The 26,325-nt window shown below is 44.1% G+C and overlaps 1 protein-coding gene across 2 annotated transcripts in view; it reads right to left on the minus strand.

The window, feature by feature from the left end:
- Positions 1-26,325, minus strand: part of LOC137542281 (vasoactive intestinal polypeptide receptor-like) — a 188,147-nt gene that overhangs the window by 156,722 nt on the left and 5,100 nt on the right. Inside the window, exons 2-3 of one of the 2 annotated variants that reach the window (XM_068264077.1) lie at positions 23,021-23,125; positions 8,066-8,180 (exon numbers count right to left, since the gene is read on the minus strand). In XM_068264077.1, the coding sequence (XP_068120178.1) occupies positions 8,066-8,180; positions 23,021-23,125 (220 nt within the window). Of the gene's footprint in view, positions 1-1,983; positions 2,060-8,065; positions 8,181-23,020; positions 23,126-26,325 lie in introns of those variants that run through there. The other variant, XM_068264078.1, reaches the window with a different exon arrangement.

Consider the following 26,325-nt stretch of genomic DNA (forward strand, 5'->3'; position numbering starts at 1 on the left):
CTATACTGAGTTACCTAATCCTATCTACACTGAGGCATCTAATCCTGGTTATCTATACTGAGGTACCTATTCCTGACTATCTATACTAAAAAATCGAATCCTGGCTATCTATACTGAGGCACCTATCAGTGGCTGTCTACACTGAGGCACCTATCCCTGGCTATCTATACTGAGGAACCTATCCCTGGCTATCTATACTGAGGCACCTATTCCTGGCTATCTATACTGAGGCACCTATCAGTGGCTGTCTACACTGAGGCAATTATCCCTGGCTATCTGTACTGAGGCATCTAATCCTGGTTATCTATACTGAGGCACCTATTCCTAGTTAAGTATACTGAGGCACCTATCAGTGGCTGTCTACATTGAGGCACCTATCCCTTGCTATCTATACCGAGGCACCTATCCCTGGCTATCTATACCGAGGCACCTATCCCTGGCTATCTATACTGAGGCACCTATCCCTGGCTATCTAGACTGAGGCCCCTACTCCTGGCTACCTATAATGGAGGCACGTACTCCTGGCTATTTAACGTAGGGTGGGGAGGCACGGGTCCAAATTGGGGGGCCCATGACCAAATTCTGCATTGTAGCTATGCCACTGGTTGAGTCTGCTGCGGTCAGATCTAATTCCATGGGGGGGCCTGTGCAGCTGAATTCACCACCTGTCAGTACCCATGTGAAAGGGGCCAGAGTCTGAACTTTTCCCGGGGCAGTCAGATTTTGAAGGTGCCAAATAACCCGAAGTCAATGCTAGGGATGATCAATGACATGCATATAATTTCTCCTTGCATTCAAATGTCTTGTAAATGTTATGCAGTTTGAACTTGGACCAATAAAAATTGACAGGAAGTCATTTTGATTGGTCCATTTTCAAGCTGCATACAATTTACATGAAATTGAAATCCTATATAATAATAGCCCTGTGTCTCTGCGTCCTGTGTCTGTGTGTCTGCGCTACTGCGCATGTGCCGCACTGACAGCCGCTGGGACAGGAGGAGGAGGGGGCCGGGCGGGCCATGTGCGCGGGCAGATGTGTGCGCGTGTGATGTGCATGTGCAAGGGCGCGGCGCTCAGCAGTGGCGGCGGTCACAGGGGCGGGAGGGGAGGGTGCTGTGACAGACCTAGAGCCGTTATATTACCGGGCTTAGGTCGACTAGTGTAAGAATAAATGATTTGCATATCATTGATCATCCCTGGTCACAGGTGCATTTCTCTCCAGTCTTCTATATTTCTAAAGGTGGTACTATGGACACAGGACACCAGTAGCCTGATTTTACAAATAATCTATTACTGCTTCTCTGAACACCCATTAACCACTTGACATCCGCACTTGACTCTTTGTTGCAGCGCTGGGCTGTGCAGGCTTTTCAGCCTCACGCACAGCCCAGCTTAGGTGCTCAGCGATTGGACTTGCCTCCTTTTTTTGTCCCTAAGGGGACATGCCGCCAGGGGGGTCCAATCACTGCTGCCACTTTTATTTTCCAAGCCTCATCGAGGCTGTTTCTCTCCCCTTCCTCCCTCCCTCCCCTCCGATGCCTGCATTGAAACAGGACGGCGATCCATCCTGTTCCGCCTCTCATAGGCATCAGCCTATGAGAGGCCGGCGCTCCCCGGCCAATAAGAGGCCGGGGATCGCCGATCTCGTACAGGGCTGCGGCCCCCGGCAGCGCTGTTCGCATGTAAACAAAGGGGATTTCTTCCCCTTACGTTTACAAGCAGCCTGCTAGCCGCGATCGGCGGCTAGCAGGCTATTCACTGAACTCCGGTCCGTGAACGGGCAGGGAACGAACGCACATGCGCGCGGCCGCTCCATGTGAAACTGCAGCCCCAGGAGTTGACGCCAATTGGCGTTAGGCGGTCCTAGGCCTGCCGCCGCAGTCACGCCCATTGGCGTGAGGCGGTCTTCAAGTAGTTAAAGGGAACCTGAATCAAGTAAAATTATTTAAGATAAACACATGATGTACCTGCAAATGACCTCACCGTCAGTTCCTCTCAGAAGCACCATTTTTTTTCTAACAACGAATCCTTCCAGTTCTGACAAGATTTTTTTCAGAACTTGAATGTATCAGTTGCTGTCAGATATATATATCAGTTTCTGTCAGTTATAGCTGAAAGGACAACTGATGTGTAAGGTAATGTCCATGTTTCCAAATGGCTCAAGTGAGCAATATTACAGTGCAATAGTGTGCTGACCTGGAAGCAGTTATGAGGTAATGACCATGTTCAAAATGGAGGACGGAGAATTCCATCGATCACAGTGGACAAACAGGACGCAGGAGAGGAGAAAAAGATTGATCAGGAGGGAGGTAAGTATGACATGTGTATGTTTATTTTGACTTTTAATTTTCAGTTCAGGTTTGCTTTAAGCAGCATCTGCAATCAACAGACCACTTTGCAGGACTGGCCCAGATTAGATATGAGCAAAATATGTTCCTAAATCAATCATACAACTGCTCTGCATACTTTGTAGAGCTCAATTCAAATGTATACAGTTGTCTGTCAACCCCCACACTCAATGAATATTTACTGCCGACCCGATCATACATCATACATCCAACTAATAGAATATCTCTATCATAAGTTTATCAGTCAGCAAGCTGCCATGAATACATTTGCAGCAGATTGTATTAGATGGCTCACATACTGTATAAAATGGAAAATCCTATGTACAGTATGGATGTTATGCTTCACAGGGAATACTGTTTGACTGAGGCGAGGACCACCCAGAGCACAGGGTCTACACCCTAAGGCCCACTGGGGCCAAAAGGACTTTGCTGCCTAGTGCTCACCAGGTTGCACTCCAGGTAGTCCCAACAGTGGTTCAGAGAACAGCAACACTGCAATGTGGAGAAAGCGAGGAATCAACAGGCAGTAACGAGGTCGAGACAGTTCCGAGGTCAGGGCTGGCAGAGTTCAATCGTAACGAGAAGACAAGCTAATGGTCGAGGCAGGCAGAGTACTTTCGTGAGCGATGAACAGGCAAAGGGTCGAGGCAGGCGGAGATCAAACATAGTCAGGAACAAGCCGAGGTCAGGTAACAGGTAATCAATCAGAGTAATAGCTGGCAGAATAACAGGAACAACTGCTGGCAAGCTGTATGAACAGACAGCACTGGTGCGCTGGCAGGGCAGGTTTAAATAGGCCGCTTGGTGCCAATTACCGGACGCTGCGCATGCGTACAAACGTCCACGTCAAGATAAGCATGCGTAGCCCCGTCAGCATGAGGTCACGCACGCGTACTAACCTCCGCATAGACCCGATCAGGCGCGGATGCACATGCGCGTACCTCAGTACGCGTGACGCTGAACGGCGTGACGCCATGAAATAAACAAACATGTCGGCCCCTTCTGCTCCCGTGCGTGCGACCAAGGACCCGACGGGGCCTACTAGATGACACAGACCGGTAAGTATGACAATGGAAAGTAGATGCAGTGTCAACCTTATGAACTATCTATGTGACATGGCAATCAACAAATGAGATATAAAATGTATAGCATGATTAGATGGATCCTTTCAGATTGTGCAAGGATTTAAATGTCAATAAGCCAATCTTAAAGGGAAGGCTCAGGGACGCTGTGAAAAAAATAAAAAATCCAAATCCACTTACCTGGGGCTTCCTCCAGCCCGTGGCAGGCAGGAGGTGCCCTCGTCGCGGCTCCGCAGGCTCCCGGTCTCCTCCGGTGGCGCGCCCGACCTGGCCAGGCCAGCTGCCAGGTCGGGCTCTTCTGCGCTCCAATGTGCGGCTCACTGGTGCACGCTGACGTCATCGGACGTCCTCCGGGCTGTACTGCGCAGGCTCAGAACTACTGAGCCTGCGCAGAACAGCCCGGAGGACGTCCGATGACGTCAGCGCGCACCAGTGAGCCGCACATTGGAGCGCAGAAGAGCCCGACCTGGCAGCCGGCCTGGCCAGGTCGGGCGCGCCACCGGAGGAGACCGGGAGCCTGCGGAGCCGCGACGAGGGCACCTCCTGCCTGCCACGGGCTGGAGGAAGCCCCAGGTAAGTGGATTTGGATTTTTGTTTTTTTCACAGCGTCCCTGAACCTTCCCTTTAAAAAGAATTCTCCATTTTATCGGTAGCCAGTGGAGTGAGCTCAGGGTTGGTGTTATTGCAATGGTGGGGTTGGCTAGTTAACAGCCTTGCAGCGGCATTCTGTACTAATTGCAGGCGGTGCATAGAGAACATTAGAATAGTCCAGCTGTGATGTGATGAAGGCATGAACTAGGGTTGGAAGATGTGGCGGAGGTATGAGGTGTTTAATCCGTGCACAAACATTAACCACTTGATGACCCAGCCTTTACCCCCCCCCCCCCCCCTTAAGGACCAGCGCTCAGTGGCGTAGCTTAGGTGGAGCCCGCACAGCTTAGGTGGAGCTCGCACAGCCACTCACCGATGCTCTGGCCCCGCCTCCGGTTCACTTCCGGAATTTCAGACTTTAAAGTCTGAAAACCACTGCGCCTGCATTGCCGTGTCCTCGCTCACGCTGTTGTCACCAGGAGTGTACTGCGCAGGCACAGACTGTACTGGGCCTGCACAGTACGCTCCTGGTGACATCAGCGGGAGTGAGGACACGGGAACACAGGCGCAGTGGTTTTCAGACTTTAAAGTCTGAAATTCCAGAAGTGAACAGAAGGCGGGGCCAGAGCATCGGTGAGTGGCTGCGCGGGCACAGGATGTTTGCGGGGGGACCATCAGAAGCCCCAGGTAAGTTCAACTCATTTTCCCCCGACCCCCTACAGTATCCCTTTAACGTTGCACCAAACAAACGCAACGTCAACTATGAACTTAGCCTCAGACTTTACAATTACCTGTGTGCCACAAATGTAAATATATTTGTCTGCTATGGGACTAGCTCTGTGATTGATATTGATGTGTACTGAGCTATTTATACTAATAAGTCTGAACTGCTCTTACAGAATAGTGTCCTATGGGCCTTTCCTCCAGTGTTGCTTGCGAATTTTCGCCAAAGTCATTTTCGCATTGAAAATCCCATTTTCGATTGGCTAAATTTTCACAAAAATAAGTACTATTTTCGTTTCAAAAGGCGAAATTCAGCCTGAGTATTTTCACATTAATTTTCGCCTAAAGTCCGTTTTTCCGCGTTAAATATCTAAGCCCCCTTACAAGCTAGAATCACCAAATTTGCAGGGTATATTAAGGAGATATGTGGGTACAAGAGGAAAACATTTTTTTTTGCAAAAAGACCTTATAGTTTTTGAGAAAATCGATTTTAAAGTTTCAAAGGAAAAAAGTTTACATTTAAATGTAGTAAATGACAGTTACTGTAGCAAACCTAGAGGTAGTGTAAATTTATTAATATCAAAATAAAGGGCCAAGTGCAAAGGGCCAAGTGCAAGCGCAAAGGGCCAAGTGCCAAGCGCAAGCACAAAGTGCCAGGTGCAAGCGCAAAGTGCCAAGTGCAAGCGCCATGTGCAAAGGGCCAAGTGCAAAGAGCTAAGTGCAAAGGGCTAAGTGCAAAGGGCCATGCAAAGTTCAAAGGGCCATGCAAAGTTCAAAGGGCCATGCAAAGTGCAAAGTGCCATGCAAAGTGCAAAGTGTACTTTGCATTTAACACTTTGCACTTGGCACTTTGCATTTGACACTTGGCACTTGGCACTTTGCATTTAACAATTTGCACTTGGCACTTTGCATTTAACAATTTGCACTTGGCACTTTGCATTTGACATTTGGCACTTTGCATTTGACACTTTGCACTTGGCACTTGGCACTTTGCACTTTGCATTTAACACTTTGCACTTGGCACTTTGTATTTGACACTTTGCACTTGGCACTTTGCATTTAACAATTTGCACTTGGCACTTTGCATTTGACACTTTGCACTTGGAACTTTGAACATGGCACTTTGCACTTTGCATTTAACACTTTGCACTTGGCACTTTGCATTTGACACTTTGCACTTTGCAATTAACACTTTGCACTTGGCACTTTGCATTTGACACTTGGCCCTTTAATTTGGTATTAGTAAAATTACACTACCCCTAGGTTTGCTACAGTAACTGTCATTTACTGCATTTAAATGTATACTTTTTTCCTTTGAAACTTTAAAATCGATTTTCTCAAAAACTATAAGGTCTTTTTGCAAAAAAAAAATTTCCTCTTGTACCCACATATCTCATTAATATACCCTGAAAATTTGGTGATTCTAGTTTGTAAGGGGGCTTAGATATTAAATGCGAAAAAAACGGACTTTAGGCGAAAATTAATGCGAAAATATTTTGCGAATTTTCGCCTTTCGAAACGAAAATAGTACTTATTTTTGCGAAAATTCGGCGAAAAGAATATTTGCATTTTCGCTCATCACTGCTTTCCTCCATTTAGCATCTGTTTTCTCCAGCGAGCACCCCCACCACATTAATATAAGTAGACAAATGGGGCAAGTCATGGAATCAATAGCCAATTACTCTCTATGGGATCTGATTTAACAATGAATCATTAGGCTGCACAACTGTTCATTTTTAGTCTGCTCCTAATCATCAGAGGGGTTTGAGCCTGTGGCTTCATTTTTTTCAGCTGAATATATGGCAAGGCTGGCATTTACCTGAAAAGACTTTGTCCCACGTGCAATTTACTTTTTCTCCTAGAGACATCATTTTCCACCTTCGCTTTAAAATAACTTTTCAGCACTTTGCAATCAAAAAAGTACCAAAAAGCAGGTGAAAAATTACTATGAAATTTTGAGTTTTTCCTGCGTGCCGGTGGTTTAAAGGATATTTTACTAACAAGTTGGTCTGTTCTCATCATAAAACTGACGGTTAAGGGCTCCTGGCTTATAAACTTGGAGCTGTTCACACTTGCCATCCGTTGCAGTAAGCAGACCACTCTTCTGTGCAGTGTGGGATAATCCCGGGCCATAGGGATGTGTTACCCCATTTAACCTATGGGGGAGCGCATCTGCCCCGGGTTATAGCAGGACCACAGTGGGCTGCAGTCCGTGTGTCCCACTGCCGCTCACCGCCCTTCCGATCCTGTATGCAGCCCGGTGGCCAGCAGAAACATGGGGATCTCCATTGGGCTGCAAAAGACCAATGGAAATCCTCAGCAGCAGGAAGACTTCTCATTGGTTCTTGGTGGACCAATAAAAATTCTCCAAGCTACTAGGCAGAATTGGTCTATTGCTTCCTATAGAAAGCCCCATGCTCCTGCCGCCTCCCACCTGACTACAAAGGAACCTAGCGGCAGTGATTAGTGGTGGGACAAGTGAGCGGCAATTGCTTCAGATAGGCAGATGCGGAGCGGATGACGAAGAGCAGATGCAAAATAGATGGAGCTTACCGTGTCCATTTTGAATGCGCTGAAGTGGGAACGGAGCCCTATACAAGTGGTATAAAACTGATCATGGCTTCTCTGGGCTCCAAATGATTTAACTTGTTTGCATGCCTTATTGTTACATTGTAAAAAACAAACCAAAAACAAAAAATAGTTAAATTAAAATAACAAAAACATATTAAAAACAACAATAGGTTTAGAAAAAAAAATCAATTATCCCCACTTTGGCCTCAATTCACTAAGCAGTTTAGACTAGTCTACAGGTGGTTTTTAGTCTACTGATGGCTTGGTGTAATGTTTTAGACCTGTTTTTAGACCTGGTCTAACATCCAGTAATTAAAAAATTCACAAAGGCAAACAAGTAGTAACCACGCCCACTTTTTCTGACAGAGATTAGACCAGCTGATTTCTGTTGGTAAAGTAATTCTGTGAGGTATTTTAGATGTGAGGATGGAACCTTTTGAAATAATTATGCAGGAGTTTAATTGTATGCAGAGGAGAGCTCATCAAAGGAGAAGGATGTCAGTCATAGCTACTTTTATGTGAATTGCATCTTTTGATCATTTCCCGTGCTTAACCCACCTAATTACTAAATGGTTTAGACCAGGTCTAAAAACAGGTCTAAAACATTTGGTAGTGAATTCCCTTTGATGCAACTGACCAAACCATCAGCAGACTAAAAACCATCAGTAGACTAGTCTAAACTGCTTAGTGAATTAAGGCCTTCGTGTATAAAAATGCATCTGAAAATATTTATTCCTCCAGATCTCTCACCTTCACTTGCAGAGCTGATTAATGTATAATTTTCTGCCTTTATCTTATGAAAGCATTCTGCCTCTTTCTCCAGTACCTGAAGAACTAAGGCACATTCTGGATGGATGCCACTCACCTAAGATAGAGGTATGAAACAGACAAAGAATTTACAGTAAGCTTAAATCGCTTCTTTTACTTTTTAAAGGATAATTAACAATAAATGCATTTCCCAAATGTTGGTACGGTCTAATAACCCACATAACAGTCTTTAATTACCGTACCTTTTCCCCACCTGGGATCCTAATACTAGACTTATCTAAAAATAGTATCTTAAGCCAAAAATACTTGTGGAGCCCCTCCAGTTATTCACAGCTTTTCACCAATGCACCCAATGCTATCTCTGCTAATGTACTCATAAATGAATATACTGTAGTTAAAAATATTGACAAGCACCATACCAATACAAATCACTGACCATAAATACATCTAAGAATGTGTAGAAGAACCTAATACTTTCATGGAAAAAGAAAAGATAAAGTAGTTCAGTCCACCAGCACTGCACCAAAATATGTTTTTAACCAGTTCACCCCCAAGGGTTTTTACCCTGAAGGACCAGAGCAATTTTCACCAGTCAGTGCTCCTCCCTTTTATTCCCTAATAACTTTATTACTACTTATCACAAGAAAATGATCTATACCTCGTTTTTTTTTCGCCACCAATTAGGCTTTCTGTGGGCAGTGTATTTTGCTAAGAATTTTTTTATTCTAAATGTGTTTTAATGGGAAAAATACTAAAAAAATTATGGAAAAACATTATTTTTCAGTTTTCAGCCATTCTAGTTTTAAAATTAAATGTTCTCCTGTGGATAAAGCCGACACATTTTATTTGCCCAGTTGTCCCGATTATTAAACCGTTTCAATTATGTCCCTATCACAATGTATGGCGACAATTTATTATTTTGAAATATAGGTGTTAATTTTCAGTTTTTCTTTTTTTGTCCGGTCCATAATTACATGACCCTATGTAGTAAAGTAAATGTAATTTTCCCTCATAAAATATAGATTCAAAAAGCTGAGTCCCTAAGGCAACTATTTATATGCAGACACTGCCGATATATATGTACTCTAGTTAGATCAGTCTTGTATATTGCATATTGTGTATTGTGTATTCTCCTGATTGTTATCCGGCGTGCCCCTCACTTTGATTAGTCTCATCCTTCCTGAACTACAGTCATCTGATACTCTGTTTTGACCTTGGCCTGTTTACGACTCTGATTTTTTCTGACTCCTAGTACCTCTGTTTCTGATACGTGTATGACCTTTGGCTATCCCCTACTACTCGATTTCTATATATCTGCTAAGTACCTAGTGCCCAGGTATTACACTGTCCAACTATTTTTCAAACTTGTCTGTTAGAAGATACTTTGGGTGTGTGTACAGCTGACAAACAACCAGATGACCAACTGATGACAGGTTGTTTTCCAGATCCAACCGGTGGAACAATCTGCCCAACAATCATCCAGGTTGGAACGTGTGTACAAGTCTTTTGAACAGCTTTGTTGTTTTTGAATGCGGACATGTTGTGCACTTTATTTAGCTTGCACGCATATTATTTTAAGTGAGTTGGTTGGTGTGTGTGTTTGAACTTGTCAGGTAAACAACTTGTTGTGTGGTTGATCATGTTGTGCAGTTAGTTGTGAATTAAGTTGGACATGTGTATGAGCCTTAACCCTCCTGGCGGTCTATTAAAAACCGCCAGGGGGCAGCGCAGCAGTTTTTTTTTTTTTTTAATCATGTAGCGAACCTAGGGTGATATCGACGCGGAGCAGCGGCGATCGGTGTGCACACGCAGCTAGCAAAGTGCTAAAAAAATTATGCAAATCGGCCCAGCAGGGCCTGAGAAATCTTCCTGCGCGACTTACCCCGAACTACGTTCGGGGTTACCGCTAAGAGGGTTAAGTATCAGAATCCGGTTAGAGTTCAACAGGTTATCAGTGAGGGCTAGTAAACTTGTTGCTAAATTTTTTTTTAATTTGTATGGGACGGGCTAGCATTAACAGTATTGTTGCTTAAACGTTTGTGTTAGGGTTTTTTTAAAGATCTTAAGACTTTTCTTGGAGAAGGGTCAGAGTTTTGGTTTCAGTAAGTGAAGGCTTAATGTTAGGGAATCTGTTGGAGCTGCATTGGTTATGAAAGAAATGAAGTTAGTGTTAAGCATTGGGGGGATAGTGTTAGGCAAAGACCTTGAAGTGATGTTTGGGTTAGGCCGCACTGAGGATTAGGAGAAGGTAGGGAACATTGGATGAACCCTAAACTACAATTTGGGGGATGTTTCCCTTACCAGTAAGCAATGCATGAATATTAGGAGCCTAAATTATATGTACTCCTTCCTTCCCTGTGCCTCATGTAGAGTTATACTCTGCCAAAGAAGGGCACATGGACCACTTAATATTTTATCATTTTAACTTTGTTGGGGTTCGGGAAATTCTGGGCTCACGCGAAAATGCAAACTGAACTATTTTCTTTGAGTTTAAAAGTGCTTGTCTAATCCTCATGCAAGTTAGGGAAAATTCTCATTACTGTATGTAGGATTATTTTGCAACCCTGAATTAAAGTATGTTTGTAAAAAGTGAAAATGTAATATTTAATGGATTAGGCCTTAAAGTGGTATGAAGCTCAGCATTTCTTCTTTGTTCTAAAAGATTTACAGCCTTAAACCTACTACCACAAAGAATTGTTTATAGCAGAACAACATTCAAACAGTTAAACACAGCACTTTGCTCTTCAGTGGAAAGCTCCTTGCTTCAGCGGAAAGCTTCTTGGCGCATCCAAAGAGGTGATAACATTATCTTTTGTTTACGGTACATTCCTTTGTCAGATACAATTAGTAAACATTAGCAAACTGCTAAAATTGAGCTCTCTATGCTTCTAGTATGTGTGCAACTTAGAAGTGATCACTAGATAGATTTTAATATCTAAATACAGAAGCTATGCAATAAAATGCAATGGCAGCTTTCAGTGCAAATAAACTGTACTTTGAGAACTTGTAATTTGTAAACAGACAATATTACTTGTGCACAAAAACAAATATGGTAACTGTGTGGGTAATAAAAAGTAGGGAAACACATTTTTAGCGAATGTTATGTGAGTTTTATCCCACTTTAATAAAGGTTTGCCATAGATCTAGGGCTATGGTCTCTTCTCATATATGTGTGCGCCAGATAGCACATTGTAAATAACTGTCATCTCGTTAGACTGATGTCACTGTCTTATGTAAGTGGCAGATTACTTAGAGTACATTTACATGAGGTGCAGTATAATCTTATAGAAAAAGCCATGATGCACAAATTACAGGATCTTACAAAACTGTCACTGTAAATGCCAAATCTATTCTTTTCACTGAATGATAATAAAGATATGAAGTTGTCTTATTTGTGAATGACTGTCATGTAGAACTATTTTTGCAGAGAAGTGATTGACGTAGCAAGCATTGTACTCAATCAGGACTTGTAGTACAATAGCCAGGCACAAGATATTATTCTTATACAATTTTGGAGTGAGATGTATAGCAATGTGGGATTATATTTCATTGCTTACATATGGAGGCTGCAGAGATACTCTTTGTTGTACATTCATGACCTCATGAATTTAAAGAGTAACTGTAACCAAGGATTGATCTTCATCAGGTGATGTTAGGTCCTAGGTCGTGACAGTTTCCTGTCTGTGAGCCTTATTGCATTTTGGGAAAAAAACAGCTGTTCCAACTGCCAAACAACCAGTATCTCCCTCTGTTGCATATGTAAATACTGTACTGTATATAGGAGAAAAAAACTTTTAGCTTATTGCATTGTGGGGGGGGGGGGGGGTTATAGATAATGGCAGTTGGTGCTGTCTCTCTCCTTTTTTTTTCACTATTTACCTGCATCGGTGTTTTACTTCAGATAATATCTGGAAATATGCCTGAAAAAGGGGATTAGATCCCAGAAAGCGTGCATAATTTAACTTTACCAGTTAGCCATTAAAGGGAACCTAAACTGAGAAGGAGATGGATTTTTCCTTTTTAAATAATACCAGTTGCCTGAATCGCCTGCTGATCCTGTGTCTCTAATACTTTTAGCCACAGCCCCTGAACAAGCATGCAGATCAGGTGCTCTGACTGAAGTCAGACTGGATTAGCTGCATGCTTGTTTCAGGTGTTTGATTCAGCCACTACTGCAACCAAAGAGCTCAGCAGGACTGCCAGGCAACTAGTATTGTTTAAAAGGAAACCTCAATATCCCTCTCAGTCTAGGTTCCCTTTAAAAGGTATTCATTTTACAAGATTTTTTTTTTTCTACCTTCATGTTTGCTTTTTTCATGTCTGTCAGTAGTATAGATGATGACATGCAGGCGGATTGTGGATCAAACAATATGAACAAATTACATGGCAAGTATCAATTATTACTTGTTCTCTTCCATTTACTAACTTCTCACTTTGCAATGTATTGATTTATTTTTTCCTTTTTCACTGCAGTTCCTCGTTAACAAGCACTTGCTAAAGACCACAAAAACTATGCAGACTTTCAGTCCTGGGGTGGGCATGCTATGAGAAAGTGACGTGTTAATAGATAGATTGTCATTGAACAGTCATTTAGGTAAAGTTTTAGTGACTCTGGGGTATATTCACAAAACACTGGTTAAGTTGCCATTCAAAGGGAGCTTACAACAGTTGGGTATTGTGCTGCGCAATTAGCGCAACCCACAAATACCTAGGTATCGCGCACGTTACAAAAACACAAAAAATAAATGCACACTGCCAGCTAACACATATACCTACCTTTGTCTGATCAGCAGGCAGCCTGTCAGCCAGTCAGGTGCTATGGTATACACCCTTTGTCTGCCGTATCAAACCCAGCAAGAATTGCATAAATTACATACATTTAGCAGCATTCAGGTGGGAGGCTTTGGTCGGACATAATCATAGATTATGTCACTTAGCAGGGACACCGCGTGCAAGTACAACCCCCACTTGGTCCCCTCTTTAACTACTCACCTATCAACTGCATCATGGAAGCTGCAAAAATTTTTTTTAAAACCACAAGCACTGGTTCACACGACAGTCAGGGGTCCCTGAATCTGCCACAGACCGGGAATCAGTTTGTGGCAGATTCTGGGACCCCTGACTGTCGTGTGAACCAGTGTTGTGTGTTTTTATCATGTACAATACCAGGGTGCTGGGCACTAGGCTGCTTGTGATCCCTGTTCATGGAAACGTTACTGATGCTTTGTGAACACCCCTCATAGTCACTGGCTGGCAAAAGGCACAATGGACACGTGGTGGATAGGTGGACCCATCCATTGTGCTGCTAAACGCACCAGATGGGTGGAGATATCCTGCCAATATTAAGTATCGTCAACAACACCATTCCATCCCCCCATTTTGTTTTAAATAAGAAATAAAATAGGGATAGGGTTGTCAATAAGTCTTTTCCTTTTATGGTGAGTCACTGGGTAACAGATTCTCACCCTACGTGTAGCATCAAGGATCGGCTATGTTCTGCCATGTTTAGCACTTCCATGTCTCCCTATGGGGCTCAAAACATGTTGCGCTGAAATGCCAGGAACTGATGCTAAAAGCTTCTCTGCTCATTTGCAGAAAAACTTCTATCGGCAAAATGAGCTCCAACCGTAAGCTGCCCGCTAAGCACCCATGTACACCAGCCCTAGAGATGACGTCAGCTTAGCATACATGCATAGTGTGCCGGGCATTTTTGATGTCTAACTATAGTGCCCTTTCACATTTACAAGGACCTACTACCATACTAAGCAGTGTTGTTATTTTATATAACTTGTTGCCTTAGCTTAAAGTGGAAGTATTTTTAACATTTGCATGCTTCTGGCAAGGCACCAGGTGCAGTGCTAGAGGGAGTACCCAATGGCTCCATATCTGGAGAGGCTACACCACCACAATCAAAGACAGACCATGAGTCTGTACTGTCTGAGTGCCTACAGCCTGGAGATAGAGACAGGGCGACAGTCCAGAGCTGGGACAAGGTCCTCCAGCACCCAAGGCTGAGACACCAAAGTGCGCCCCTCCATCCCTCCCACCCCAGCTGTCACACACTGATTGCTATTAGACTAAGAGGCGCCAAAGGGCCCACAACCTCCCCAACACCTTAATATCTAGTTATCTGGCTTGCAGTCACTGCTATGTATCCCCTTTTCTTATTTATTTCTGCTTCAAACAAAATTAGGAATGACAGCTGAATGAATTGTGCGCCCCCTCCTACACTTCGCCCTGAGGCTGGAGCCTCTCCAGCCTATGCCTCGGCCCGGCCCTGGGCGACAGAGACAGACATGGAAGCCCCGGGAGGAGAGACTGTGCAGGCAGTGTGACCAGGGGGTTCTGGAGGATGAGGCCCACTTCCTGCTACACTGCAGCAAATATGCACCTGTGAGGACCGCCCTCTTCCTGAGACTCTTCGCCCACATCCCAGATTTCACCTCGACAGATGAGGAGAGGAAACTCTACATCCTACTGGGGGAAGAGGAGAAAAACTGTGCAAATAGCCGCCCGATATGTCACTGCCTGCCACCAACTGAGAAGAACATGATACCACATGGACTGTATAACTGCAGCAAATATGCACCTGTGAGGACCGCCCTCTTCCAGGGACTCTCCGCCCACATCCCAGATTTCACCTCGACAGATGAGGAGAGGAAACTCTACATCCTACTGGGGGAAGAGGAGAAAAACTGTGCAAATAGCCGCCCGATATGTCACTGCCTGCCACCAACTGAGAGGAACATGATACCACATGGACTGTATAACTCCTATACCTATGGACTGTATATCTCAGCCGTTCACACTTGTCACACTGCATTGGATCAATGGGATCCGTTGCAGTAAGTGGACTGCACTTCTGTGCAGTCCGCGATAATCCTGAGCACACAGATGCATTTCTCCATATAGCATATGGTAGAGTGCATCTGCCCCGGGCTATGGCCGCACCACGGTAGACCATCTCCTCCCGCCGCTGGCTACATATCGTCCGGATCAAGTGGGAACACAGCCTTCTATTATCCAGCTATTGAATTTGCACCAGCCTGAAAAACTAGCACCTAAGTCACAGTTTCCCAACCCCTGTGCCGCAACACATTCATGAGTCGCGGCAGCCTCGGGTATAGGTCGACGCCCTGCTCTATCGCCCCGCTCTATCTCTCTGCTGCTCGCTGCCTCACTCCGTGTAATAAGAGCATTACTACAAGAACATGACCGCCGATGTCTGCAAACGCGGACGTTGGCGGCAATTTTGTTGTAGCCCTGCTCTAATTATACACGGAGTGGACGCAGATAAGCAGAGAGGGCGACAGAGTGGGGTGCTGAAGTTACATAATTGCTGGAAACCACGGAGCTGGGTGAGTGAGCCGCTGCCTGCTCATGCTACTTGGGGGGGGGGGGGGGGGGCACCGGGCACCTAGGCTTGGCTACTTACACCTGACTACTTAAACGGGAGATGCCAATGCTTGGCTACCTATACTGATGGAACCCTACATCCCTATACTGCAGGCACCTACATACAGTGCTGCCCATGGCAATTTTTGACTTAGTTACTTTTATTCAACCAGCAAGTAATTTTTTGATGGGAAATTACATAGGTGTTTCCCAAAAGATAATAAGATGATGTACAAGAGGCATTATAATGGGAGAAAAAAACATTGCTTAGCTTTTGTTTACATTTGAGCAAAAAGTGTCCAGTCCAAAATGATTTGTACCCTTCTCAATAATCAATAGAAAAGCCTCCATTGGCTATTACAGCAATCAAACGCTTCCTATAATTGCAGACCAGCCTTCTGCATGTCTCCACCGATATTTTTGCCCATTCATCATTAGTTTGGCGTGATGTGTCACGGCTTCAAAAAGTTTGGGAACCACTGACCTAAGTGATCAACCCCCATCTTGTATCACGTTAGATAATGTAAGGCAAGTAGAAACATGAAGAGAAGTGTGAAGAATTTTATCTCTATTTTCTCTCTTTAGCAGCAGCTAAATTTATCATTAAGCCGCCCCCATAGCTTAATCATCATACAATTCCTTAATGTGAGGAGTGCAAACATGTTGAGCAAATATAAGCCTAATCTAATTACAACAATCACCAGCAATTATGGGCTGTGATTGTTTAGCTCTTGCAGATTGCAATTCCCATGATACAATTGCTCTGCACGATCGGGTGACTATTAGCTTGTCTAGCAGTGTGAGAAATGACATGTTTGAATGTGTTTTTTAATGTTCTGAGTTTTTTTTTCCTCTGACTCTAATGGTGTTCTCTATGTGGAGAGGTCATATTTAAAGAGGAACTTCAGTCTAAACAAACATACTGTCATTAAAGAGACACTGAAGTGAAAAAAAAAATTATGATATTATGATTTGTATGCGTAGCACAGCTAAGAAATAAAACATTAAGATCAGATACATCAGTGTAATTGTTTCCAGTACAGGAAGAGTTGAGAAACTCCAGTTGTTATTCGTATGCAAACAAGCCATTAAGCTCTCCGACTAAGTTAGTGGTGGAGAGGGCTGTTATCTGACTTTTATTATCTCAACTGTTACTGGACTATTTACTTTTCCTCTGCCAGAGGAGATGTCATTACTTTATAGACTGCTCTGAAAGAATCATTTTGAATGCTGAGTGTTGTGTAATCTGCACATATTATAGAATGATGCAATGTTAGAAAAAACACTATATACCTGAAAATAAAAGTATGAGAATATTTTCTTTGCTGCTAATCTTCTAGTAATTATTCATAGTACACAACCAATTCACTATATCATATTTTTTTTCGCTTCAGTGTCTCTTTAAGTTACATTCGTAACTGAGTAGATTTTTAGTCCGGAGGTTCACTTTAATGTCAAAAATTGACGTGGATCATTGCTGATTGTTTTCAAATTCTTAACCCATGTGATAGATTTCCCATTTTAGACTGGTGCTTTTGGAGAATTTCGTATTTATTTAATCCCTTTTTATTGCTCTGTGCTGGATTACTTCTCTGTGTTCTTTACAATAAATTAAATAAAAATATTTTGTTTTTTAAATTGTTTCCCCCAAGCATTTGCACTGACCAATGGGATATCCCTCTGCTGAGGAATCCCATTGATCAATGCATAGCCCAATAGGAAACCCTGGTGGAAAATTCAGAGATGAAGGGTTCCTAATACTGCAGCAATTGCAGTCCTTTCATTTGGCCAATGTGCTTCCTACTCAAGGAGACTTCTCACTGGACCTATCAATGGATCAATGAGCAGAACTAAAAGAAGACTACAGATGACAATGCTAGAAGAAGATAGAAGTGTACAGACGAAGATCATTTCACTGGAAAGTATAAAGAAGAAAAAAGACAGCTACAGAATAGAAGCTAAAAGTATACTGATGTTAAAGTGAACCTAAACCAATGAAAGAAAATCAGTTTCAATTACCTGGGGCTTCGACCAGCGCAGGACTCTATTACGGACGAGAATGTGAACAAAGCTACACTTTGCGTGGGCAGCACAGGGGCAGTGGCCCGCCGACTCCCAGTCGGTGAAAAATGAAACTTAGTCACGGTGGTAGAACGGACGGAGTATCATAGAGGACCGCGTAGCGGAAGTCCCAGGTAAGTGGGAAAGTACGTTCCTGGCAATGGGAAAGCCGGCGGGTCAGTGGCTGCTACGGAGGGGACCCTGGGTGACCCGCTGAGGGCAGAGCTGCAGTGAGGGACACATAAGCTTCCAGGGCTGGAGGAAGTCCCAGGTAAGTAAATCTGTTTTACATTATTTTCCCTGATGTTTTCTTTAAGCATTGTGATCATAAAAATATTTTACAATATCTGATGAAAGCCACCCAGTTTGCTTAGTCATGCAACATTATTGCCCCCCAAAATGTTACATTGCTGCTACTCACTCTACTTCTCTGATTCCTAGAACAGAAAATGTACTACAAATCTGTTGATTCTATAAATAAGTAAAGGGGTCTAATGACCTGTTTATAGGGGTGTAGCAATAGGGGGTGCAGAGGTAGCGACCGCATCGGGGCCCTTGCGCCAGAGGGGCCCCCGAAGGGCCCTCCCTCAAGTACAGCATTAGCTCTCTATTGGTCCTGTGCTCATAATAATAACTTCTATAGAAGCTTTGAATAGTATTGATCATTAACAAGCTGTTCCCCATCCCCCTCTTGCACCTCTGACACTGAAGTTGCCATTGGCAGATTTTGGTGTGCCGTATCAGTTGATATGTATAGAGTGCTTGGGGGGCCCCATTGTAAAACTTGCATCGGGGCCCACAGCTCCTTAGCTATGCCACTGCATGTTTATCTCACTAGATGTACTGTGATCAACAATACAATGGGGAAATCCTGACCAATCAGAGTTCACCAGGGTGATGGAATCTATGTTCAGTACAAGGGTAGCCTGATTTTGGAAGCAACCCTTTAAAATAGCTGACCTGATATAGTTAACACAACAAAAACAAAAAATTCCAAAATGGTGATTAATAGCAGGGGAGTAACTAGGCCCCCCTGCAAAAATTCTGAGCGCCCCCCCCCCCCCCGGGGCCCGCTTTGGGCCGTTTTTGGGGGGTTGGAGGGGTCGCAGCATGAGGGGAAAGCCATGGCCCTCCCTCACCCCGGGGCTCTCCCCTCTGCGCTCCCCTCCAGATTAAATTACTGTCTGGGCAGCGGCGGGCAGTGTCTGGGCAGCGGCAGCTACATATCTACCGTACATACTGAGTGGGCCATGGCTTTCCCCTCATGCTGCGACCCCTCCAGCCCCCCCCCAAAACCCGCTCCCCTCCTGCGGGAGCAGGCCCTATTATTACGCCAGTGATTAATAGCTATAAAGCTATACAATTTTGGAAGACACACTGCAGCTAGTTTCTGCCATATGGTCTTCTTCTTCCCAGCATTACAACAAGGCAGCTCACACTCTTGATCAAAATGGTGACAAGGAAATTAATAACCATATAAATCCACCACAATGACAGTTTTAAGTGTGATGAATTGTTTTGGATATAAATTGAAATTGAAGACAGCTGCATTTATAAGCTTTGGTTCTGCTCAGTGCAAAACACAAACCATTTATGCTCTCCTATCTGATCAAAATGTTCACAGAAAGTGATCTTTTTTTTATTACGGTAGCTGTCCATTTAGAATAGATTTTGAAGAACATAAACTATTATTGCTGGGACAAACTGAGGCTAGCAGGCACCTATCAGTGTGCCTGGCCAGCTTTACCCCTGTCCTGTCTGCAAGTAATAATACTCCCTGTGCCATACTTTGCTAGGACTTAAAGGGATACTGTAGGGGGGGTCAGGGGAAAATGAGTTGAAGTTACCCAGGGCTTCTAGTGGTCCCCTACAGACATCCTGTGCCCGCGTAGCCACTCCCCAATGCTCCAGCCCCGCCTCTGATTCACTTCTGGAATTTCAGACTTTAAAGTCTGAAAACCAATGCGCCTGCATTGCCGTGTCCTCACTCCTGCTGATGGCACCAGGAGTGTACTGTGCAGGCCCAGTATGGTCTGTGCCTGCACCGTGCGCTCCTGGTGACATCAGTGGAAGTGAGGACACGGCAACGCAGGCACAGTGGTTTTCAGACTTTAAAGTCTGAAATTCCAGAAGTGAACTGGAGGCGGGGCCGGAGCATCGGTGAGTGGCTGCGTGGGCACAGGATGTCTGCGGGGGAACATTAGAAGCCCCGGGTAACTTCAACTCATTTTCCCCCGACCCCCCCCCCCCCCTACAGTATCCCTTTAAGTGATGTGTGCCTCTCCTGTGGTAGTCAGCCTGCAGTATGTGCAATATGATCACTTTCACAACAGCAGTTGTATGATCTTGAACAAAGCTACTGATCTTGGAAGCTGCCACCTTTATTTCATTTTAAAAGATGCCAATTACAGGGATGTCTTGCTGGTCCTTTGCCGCTGATATTTTAAGCCACTGACCCAGAACAAGTTGCAGATTAGGTGCTCTGACTCAGTAACTGCATGCTTATTTCTGTACTACTGGAGCCAGGAATATCAACCAGATAACAGGCAACTGGCATTGTTTAGAGGGAAAAAATATAGTAGCCCACATATCCCTCTCTCTCAAGACTTGCTCTAACCTCTGCACAACTGCATGCCTGAAAGTGACTACAGATTCCAGTTTGTACAGAACGCTTACGTGACACAGACCTTGAAGGAGCAATATCTGACTTGACTTTAAAAACACTATTTTACTGTATGCAGGGGTGTAACTATGTATTAAAGTGAACCTCCGGACTAAAAATCTACTCAGCAGAACTGAAAAGGCTTGGTGTCTCTTTAACAGTTTCACAGCATCAGAACTTTGTTTTTCTTACCAAAGCATCATTTTTAGCTGCATTTTTAACTAAGCTCCACCCATCAAAGAAAAAAAGCCTGGGCTTTTTTTCGCTGATGCTGTGCAGAGCATGATGGGATTTCCTATGTTGTTATTCACGTTGCCTAGCAACTGGGAGAGGTGCTCAGGACACAGGACAGTTGGAACTGTGTCTCATGCTCCTTGTCACCTCCTTTCAACCAAAAAGATGGCTGCCATCATGAAATCCAACATTTGCCTGTTCTTTTAAAACAGTGTGGGTAAGAGATTATATTACCTATCTATTTTAATTAACATAACTAATGTAACTTAATGACAGTATGTTTGTTTAGGCTGGAGTTCCTCTTTAAGGTTAAGGCCCCAGCCCCTTCCTACATTCACTCACTGCCAGCTAAAGCAATTTCCTACCTTTATTTGGTCAGGAGGCGCCAGCCAGCCAACCAGGTGTACTGTTATACACCCTGTGCCTGCCGTACCAAATCTAGCAGGAACTGCATAAATAAGGTATCATTCAACTGGGAGGCTTCGGTTGGACGTAATCATAGATTACATCGGTTACAGGGGCGCTCCATGTAAGCACATCTCCCACATGCAAGGACGGATCAAGACCAAGTTGCGCCTGGGACAAGGTCAGGTTTTGGCGCCTAAAGGTCAGGTTTTGGCGCCTAAACTGCCATTCATTTTGCCGCCTTTTTAAGAATTCAACAAACTGTGCCGGGGTAAGATACCCGCTTGCCCCCCCCCCCCCCCTAGATCCGTCCCTGCCCACACGGTCCCCTCCCTAACCACTCACCTGTCCACCGCATCCTGAAAGCCGCAAAAAAGATATTTAAAATCACAATCACTGGTTCGCACAACAGCCAGGGGCCCCCGGCTGTCGTGCGAACCAGTGTTTGTGCCTCCTCCTTCCATCAAATAAGTTAAAAGCCTCTCTCTCGCACCAGCATCCTTCTACACATTCACCTTCACGCCAGCAGCAGATTGCAGAAGGTGGAGTTAGAGAGCGTTGTTCCAGCCCCAGGAGGTGACCCTCCTCATTCTCGCATGTGACAGCAGAGCAATGTCTCCTAGTAGGGCAGGCACCTAGTGAAGTCCCACTACAAAGCATGGGGACAGACTGCACTGCAGCGCCCACTAAAGGCACCACAGTATTTGAAGGGGTGCAGGAACTGCCACAAAGCCCCACCCCCAAATAGCTAGGAAGCTCCACCCATAACAGACACAAAGCTCCACCTTCAAATTGCCGCCACCACAGGCGTATGTGTGCAGTTCACTGTGCATCCTGGTGAGGTGAGCTGCTGCGTACACATTTGGGGGGCATTTTGCCAGACTGGGGAGCTCTCTGGCTACATATATGGGAAGGTTTTCTGGCTTCCTGCACTGGGTGGGTGCTCTCTGGCTACTTATACTCAGGGGTGGGGGTGGGGAGGGGGAACTCTCTGACTACCTATACCTGGGGGGGGGGGGGGGGGGGGGCTCTCTTACTACCTATACTCGGGCACCCTATCTGCCTACCTAATACTGGAGGCCCTCTATTATCACTTGTACTGGGGGGCCTCTATCACCTCCTATACTGGCCCTCTATCACCATCTGGATCGCCATCTCTTGCCACATAATATTGGGGGTTCACTATCTATAGGGGATGGGGAGGACACATCTGGCTATATATACAAGGGGCGAATTCTGGCTACCAATTTTCCGGGACAGGGGGTTACCGACCACTGGGGGGCACAGTTATAGATTGCCATAATAGAGAGAGACCTTTCAGGAATCACCCCTTGAAAATCCTCCTGGGTTTGTCCTGTATTCTTCTCACCCTTTTCCCTTTAGAGGGAGATTCTACTTTTGTTATGCAATTTCCATAATCAAAAATTAGTGCTGCACAAATCTTTTTTTTTTTTTGTTATTTCATGTCATTTTTTTCCATTTCAAATTACAGCAGGCCAAGTATTATCAAAAACAAGTAAAATCAAACTGCACCTCTCTTCTGCAACCATAGCAAAAGAAGTCAGGATTACAGAATGTTAACTCTTACCATGCTGCACAAAGCAGGAGACACTATTACTCATTTTAACACCTCCACTAACCCATTGATGAGTAGTACATTTTGAGACCACCATCTGTCTGTTTCTGTTAAGAACACTATATGAATAATTGTATATAAACACAAGGTAAACATGCTTAAAATTGTATTTTCAGTTCCTTGTAACGTACCGTAGTAGCAGTAGAGTATTGTACTAGTTTAGAAATTAACTTGCACAGCTAGACAGTGATATCCTTGCAATATATTGAGCAGAACTGAATGGACCTGTGTTTTTCCCCTCCATATATAACCACTTAAGGGAATCTTACCCATTAGGTGGGACCCCTACTTAAATTTATGCAGAAGATATATCAGATGCTTACTAAAGGGGATATCCTGTATGGGTATAAGTAAGTAATTAAGTCATCTCCTCTACACTATATATTTTAACCTGTGGATGACAGTGTCCCTTTAATACAACCTTTGATTTCTTAAAGAGTTAACTGGCAGGATGCCTCTGTCTTATTAATTCAGAACACCCCCACACTCCATACACACGCAACAGAAAACATATATATAGTATATATCACATGTCATAACTCACCATGCTGTGCGAGAAACAGGAAAGGAAGAATATAACTTCATTCCACGTAGTCTTCATGGTTATGGGTTCTTCTTCTCTCGAAATCCTCAGTCCAAGATGTTTCCTCTAGATGGTTTTCAGAGTAATAAGTTCACAACAGGTGGATTAATATTACAGTAAAAAAATAAATAAAAAACAAAAAACAATCTAAAAACCCAGGGGAAGAGTGGAAGCTGAAATGAACCTTACGCTGATTATTTTTTTTTTAGATCAGAGGTAACATAAGTCAGTAACTAGGATCCAGTAAACAAGGGCAGCATGCAATATTAGCTATACATGAGAAGTTTTAGTCCCTTTTTGGATAAATGTATAAAGCAGCTTTTACATTCCCTTTTCCTGTTCTGAGATATTCTTCTTTGCGTAAGCTGTGCCTGCTCCTTCTACTGACTGCTGTCTTTGCCTATCCTGGAGAAGGTACTGTTCTCTCCTCCTCCTGCTCACGCTAGTGTGCAAGCATCTATTCCTAATCTCTCTCTTTCTCTCTCTCTCTCGCTCTCAGTAGAGATGTACCTGTTCCTATCCTCTGCCCCCAGCTTCAGCACCAGCATCACTGAACTCCAGCTGCTGTTTATCTGATATGCTTAGCTGTTTATCAATGGATCAGTGACCTGAGGAGGAGAAGCTGCAGACCTGAATCATTTTTGTCATGTTGTTTGCACACATTTGCATAATACTAATGACTATTGACTATGGTACTCTGAAGTGGGTAGACAATGCTTTTTTTTTTTCCTTTTTATTTTCCTTCAACAGGATCATATTTATTCACAGGTTGACAGCTAAAAGTAATAGCTGCAGCATAGCAATAAGCTGGGTCAGCTCTCTAGAAAAGAGGTGAAAATGGAACAGAGAACTATAGGAGCTCAAGCATGGATTTTTTTATACAATGCATATTGCAGGGCTGGCTCATACAGGCTTCTGCGTGGCGGTAAACGCAACGTTCCTGGCGGCCGACAATAACAGCGTTTAAAAGTGATCAAATGAATGGAAGCAGTTTTGAAACGACGTCTACAGCTTTTTGCGTTGTTTTTGTAAAGGCAGCGGTAGATTCTGTGGTCTCTTCTCGTCTTAGATGCTTCATGTAGCGTCCAAGACGTCTGCGTTTAAACAGTTCCATGCCCCCCTAGGAGGCGCAAAAAACGACATGATGATGACACACCGGAATCAATGTCGGACGCTTTTATGCTTGTTTGCATCAGCTAAATAAGCCACCGCAAACCATCCCGACAGCCGTCTGTCGGAACCTAACCTTACTAATAAAAATGTTTCAAGTTAGATTGCAGACTCAGTACACAGATATCCAGCTAATTGTTGCTGCAATGATTTGCTGATAATGTGATAATACCTTTGCCAGGCTATTGAAGATAGATGCCATTCTCCAGTTTGCTGATCACATTTCAGCTTTCTATGCCCAGTACTAGCTCTGTTTTTGTTTTGTTTTGTGCTTTAATAATAAGATAAGAGTCACAGACACACTTCCTAAGACTTGTAATTAGCTGAATCTATACTGTAAGTCTTACCCTATTGAAATAAGCTCTTAGCTATGCTTTTACATTTTCATTGGGGTGTATTAACTAAGTTTCCTGAAAACTGCTGTGTGCAGGGATCACACAGTAACTTTACAAGTACTCCCAACAGGTAGATTGGGTTATTATTGCAACATGCGTTACGTAGATAACACAGATCACGCTAATAGCGCAATGTGCCACAGATCAAGCTAATAGCGCATGGCCTGACATATCATTGCTATGCTGATGACACCCAGCTATATTTGTCATTCAAACCTGACGTCACAGACCCTACTCCACAAATAAACGCATGCTTAGCTGAGCTTCAGGAGTGGATGAATAATAATTGGCTAAAACTTAATGCTGACAAAACAGAGGTTCTTGTTATCGAGGGCCAGGGCTCAACAGCAAAGCAGCTCCAGTCTCAACCAACACCGCTAAGGATAGGGAGCTCAGACCTGAACAACTCAGACTGTGTGCGCAGCCTGGGAGTACTGATTGATGGGAAATTAAGCTTCAGGAATCAAATCTCAGCTGTTGTGAAACATTCCTTCTTTCACCTAAGGAATATTGCAAGGATTAAACACCTAATTCCTTCAGAGGATCTTCCAACCCTAGTTCATGCCTTCGTCACATCAAGGTTAGACTACTGCAACGTCCTCTACACAGGCCTGCATAAGAAAGACTTACGCCGCCTACAATTAGTACAGAATGCCGCCGCAAGGCTGTTAACGAGCCAACCCCGCCATTGCCACATAACACCAACCCTGAGCTCACTCCACTGGCTACCGATAAAATGGAGAATTCTGTTTAAGATTGGCTTACTGACATTCAAATCCTTGCACAATCTGGGCCCTGGATACCTGAAGGACTTGTTGCAACTACATCACACCCCCCACAATCTTAGATCAAAAGGACGTAACACCTTGGTCACCCCCAGAGTCCACCTCAAAACCTTTGGAGACAGAGCCTTTTGTCATGCTGCCCCTACACTTTGGAACTCCCTGCCACACCCAATCAGGACAGCCCCATCCCTGGAAACATTTAAGTCTAAACTGAAAACCTACCTTTTCAGTCTGGCATTCATGAACATCTGACTATCTCCTCTGTAACACAACCCAGCCTGAAACCCTGTATTAATCTGAGACACAGCTATGCGCTTTGAGTCCTATGGGAGAAAAGCGCTTTACAAATGTTATTGTATTATTGTATTATTGTATAATGTGTGCTTCTTAACTGTAATAGGGCTGTGCACTCCTTACACAAAGCAAATTTAATTACATTTACTGAATATACCTCATTGCCATTCTACAGAGCTACAAACCTCAATTCTATGCAATGCTGGAAGCCCCCCAGCCTACCATAATTTGTGTCGTTCAATTGGCATCATGGCTGGGGGCAGTGCTGGAAAGAACACTTCCCCTCGCCGACCTGCCTGCTCACCTGCCTGCCAGCTTGTTACCCACCTATACTAGGCTAGCTATACTGGAGGCACCTATACCTGGCTAGTTATAGTGGGGGCACTTATACCTAGCTAGCTATACTGGGAGCACCTTTACCTAGACATCCATGGCTACAATTACTAGGTAATGCCCAGTGATGTTGATCCAGGGATTGTATCTGACTGCCATCTGGAGTCGGGAAGGAATTTGACCATGTCTTGTAAGGGTTTTTCACTGGAAGAAGAAAGAGGAAATCCGGGCACCTTCCGTCCAACTGTCATTTATTGCAAGCCAAAACAGACATCCATTAGGTTACCAC

The sequence above is a fragment of the Hyperolius riggenbachi genome, chromosome 12, assembly GCF_040937935.1.
Source record: "Hyperolius riggenbachi isolate aHypRig1 chromosome 12, aHypRig1.pri, whole genome shotgun sequence".
Lineage (NCBI taxonomy): Eukaryota > Metazoa > Chordata > Amphibia > Anura > Hyperoliidae > Hyperolius > Hyperolius riggenbachi.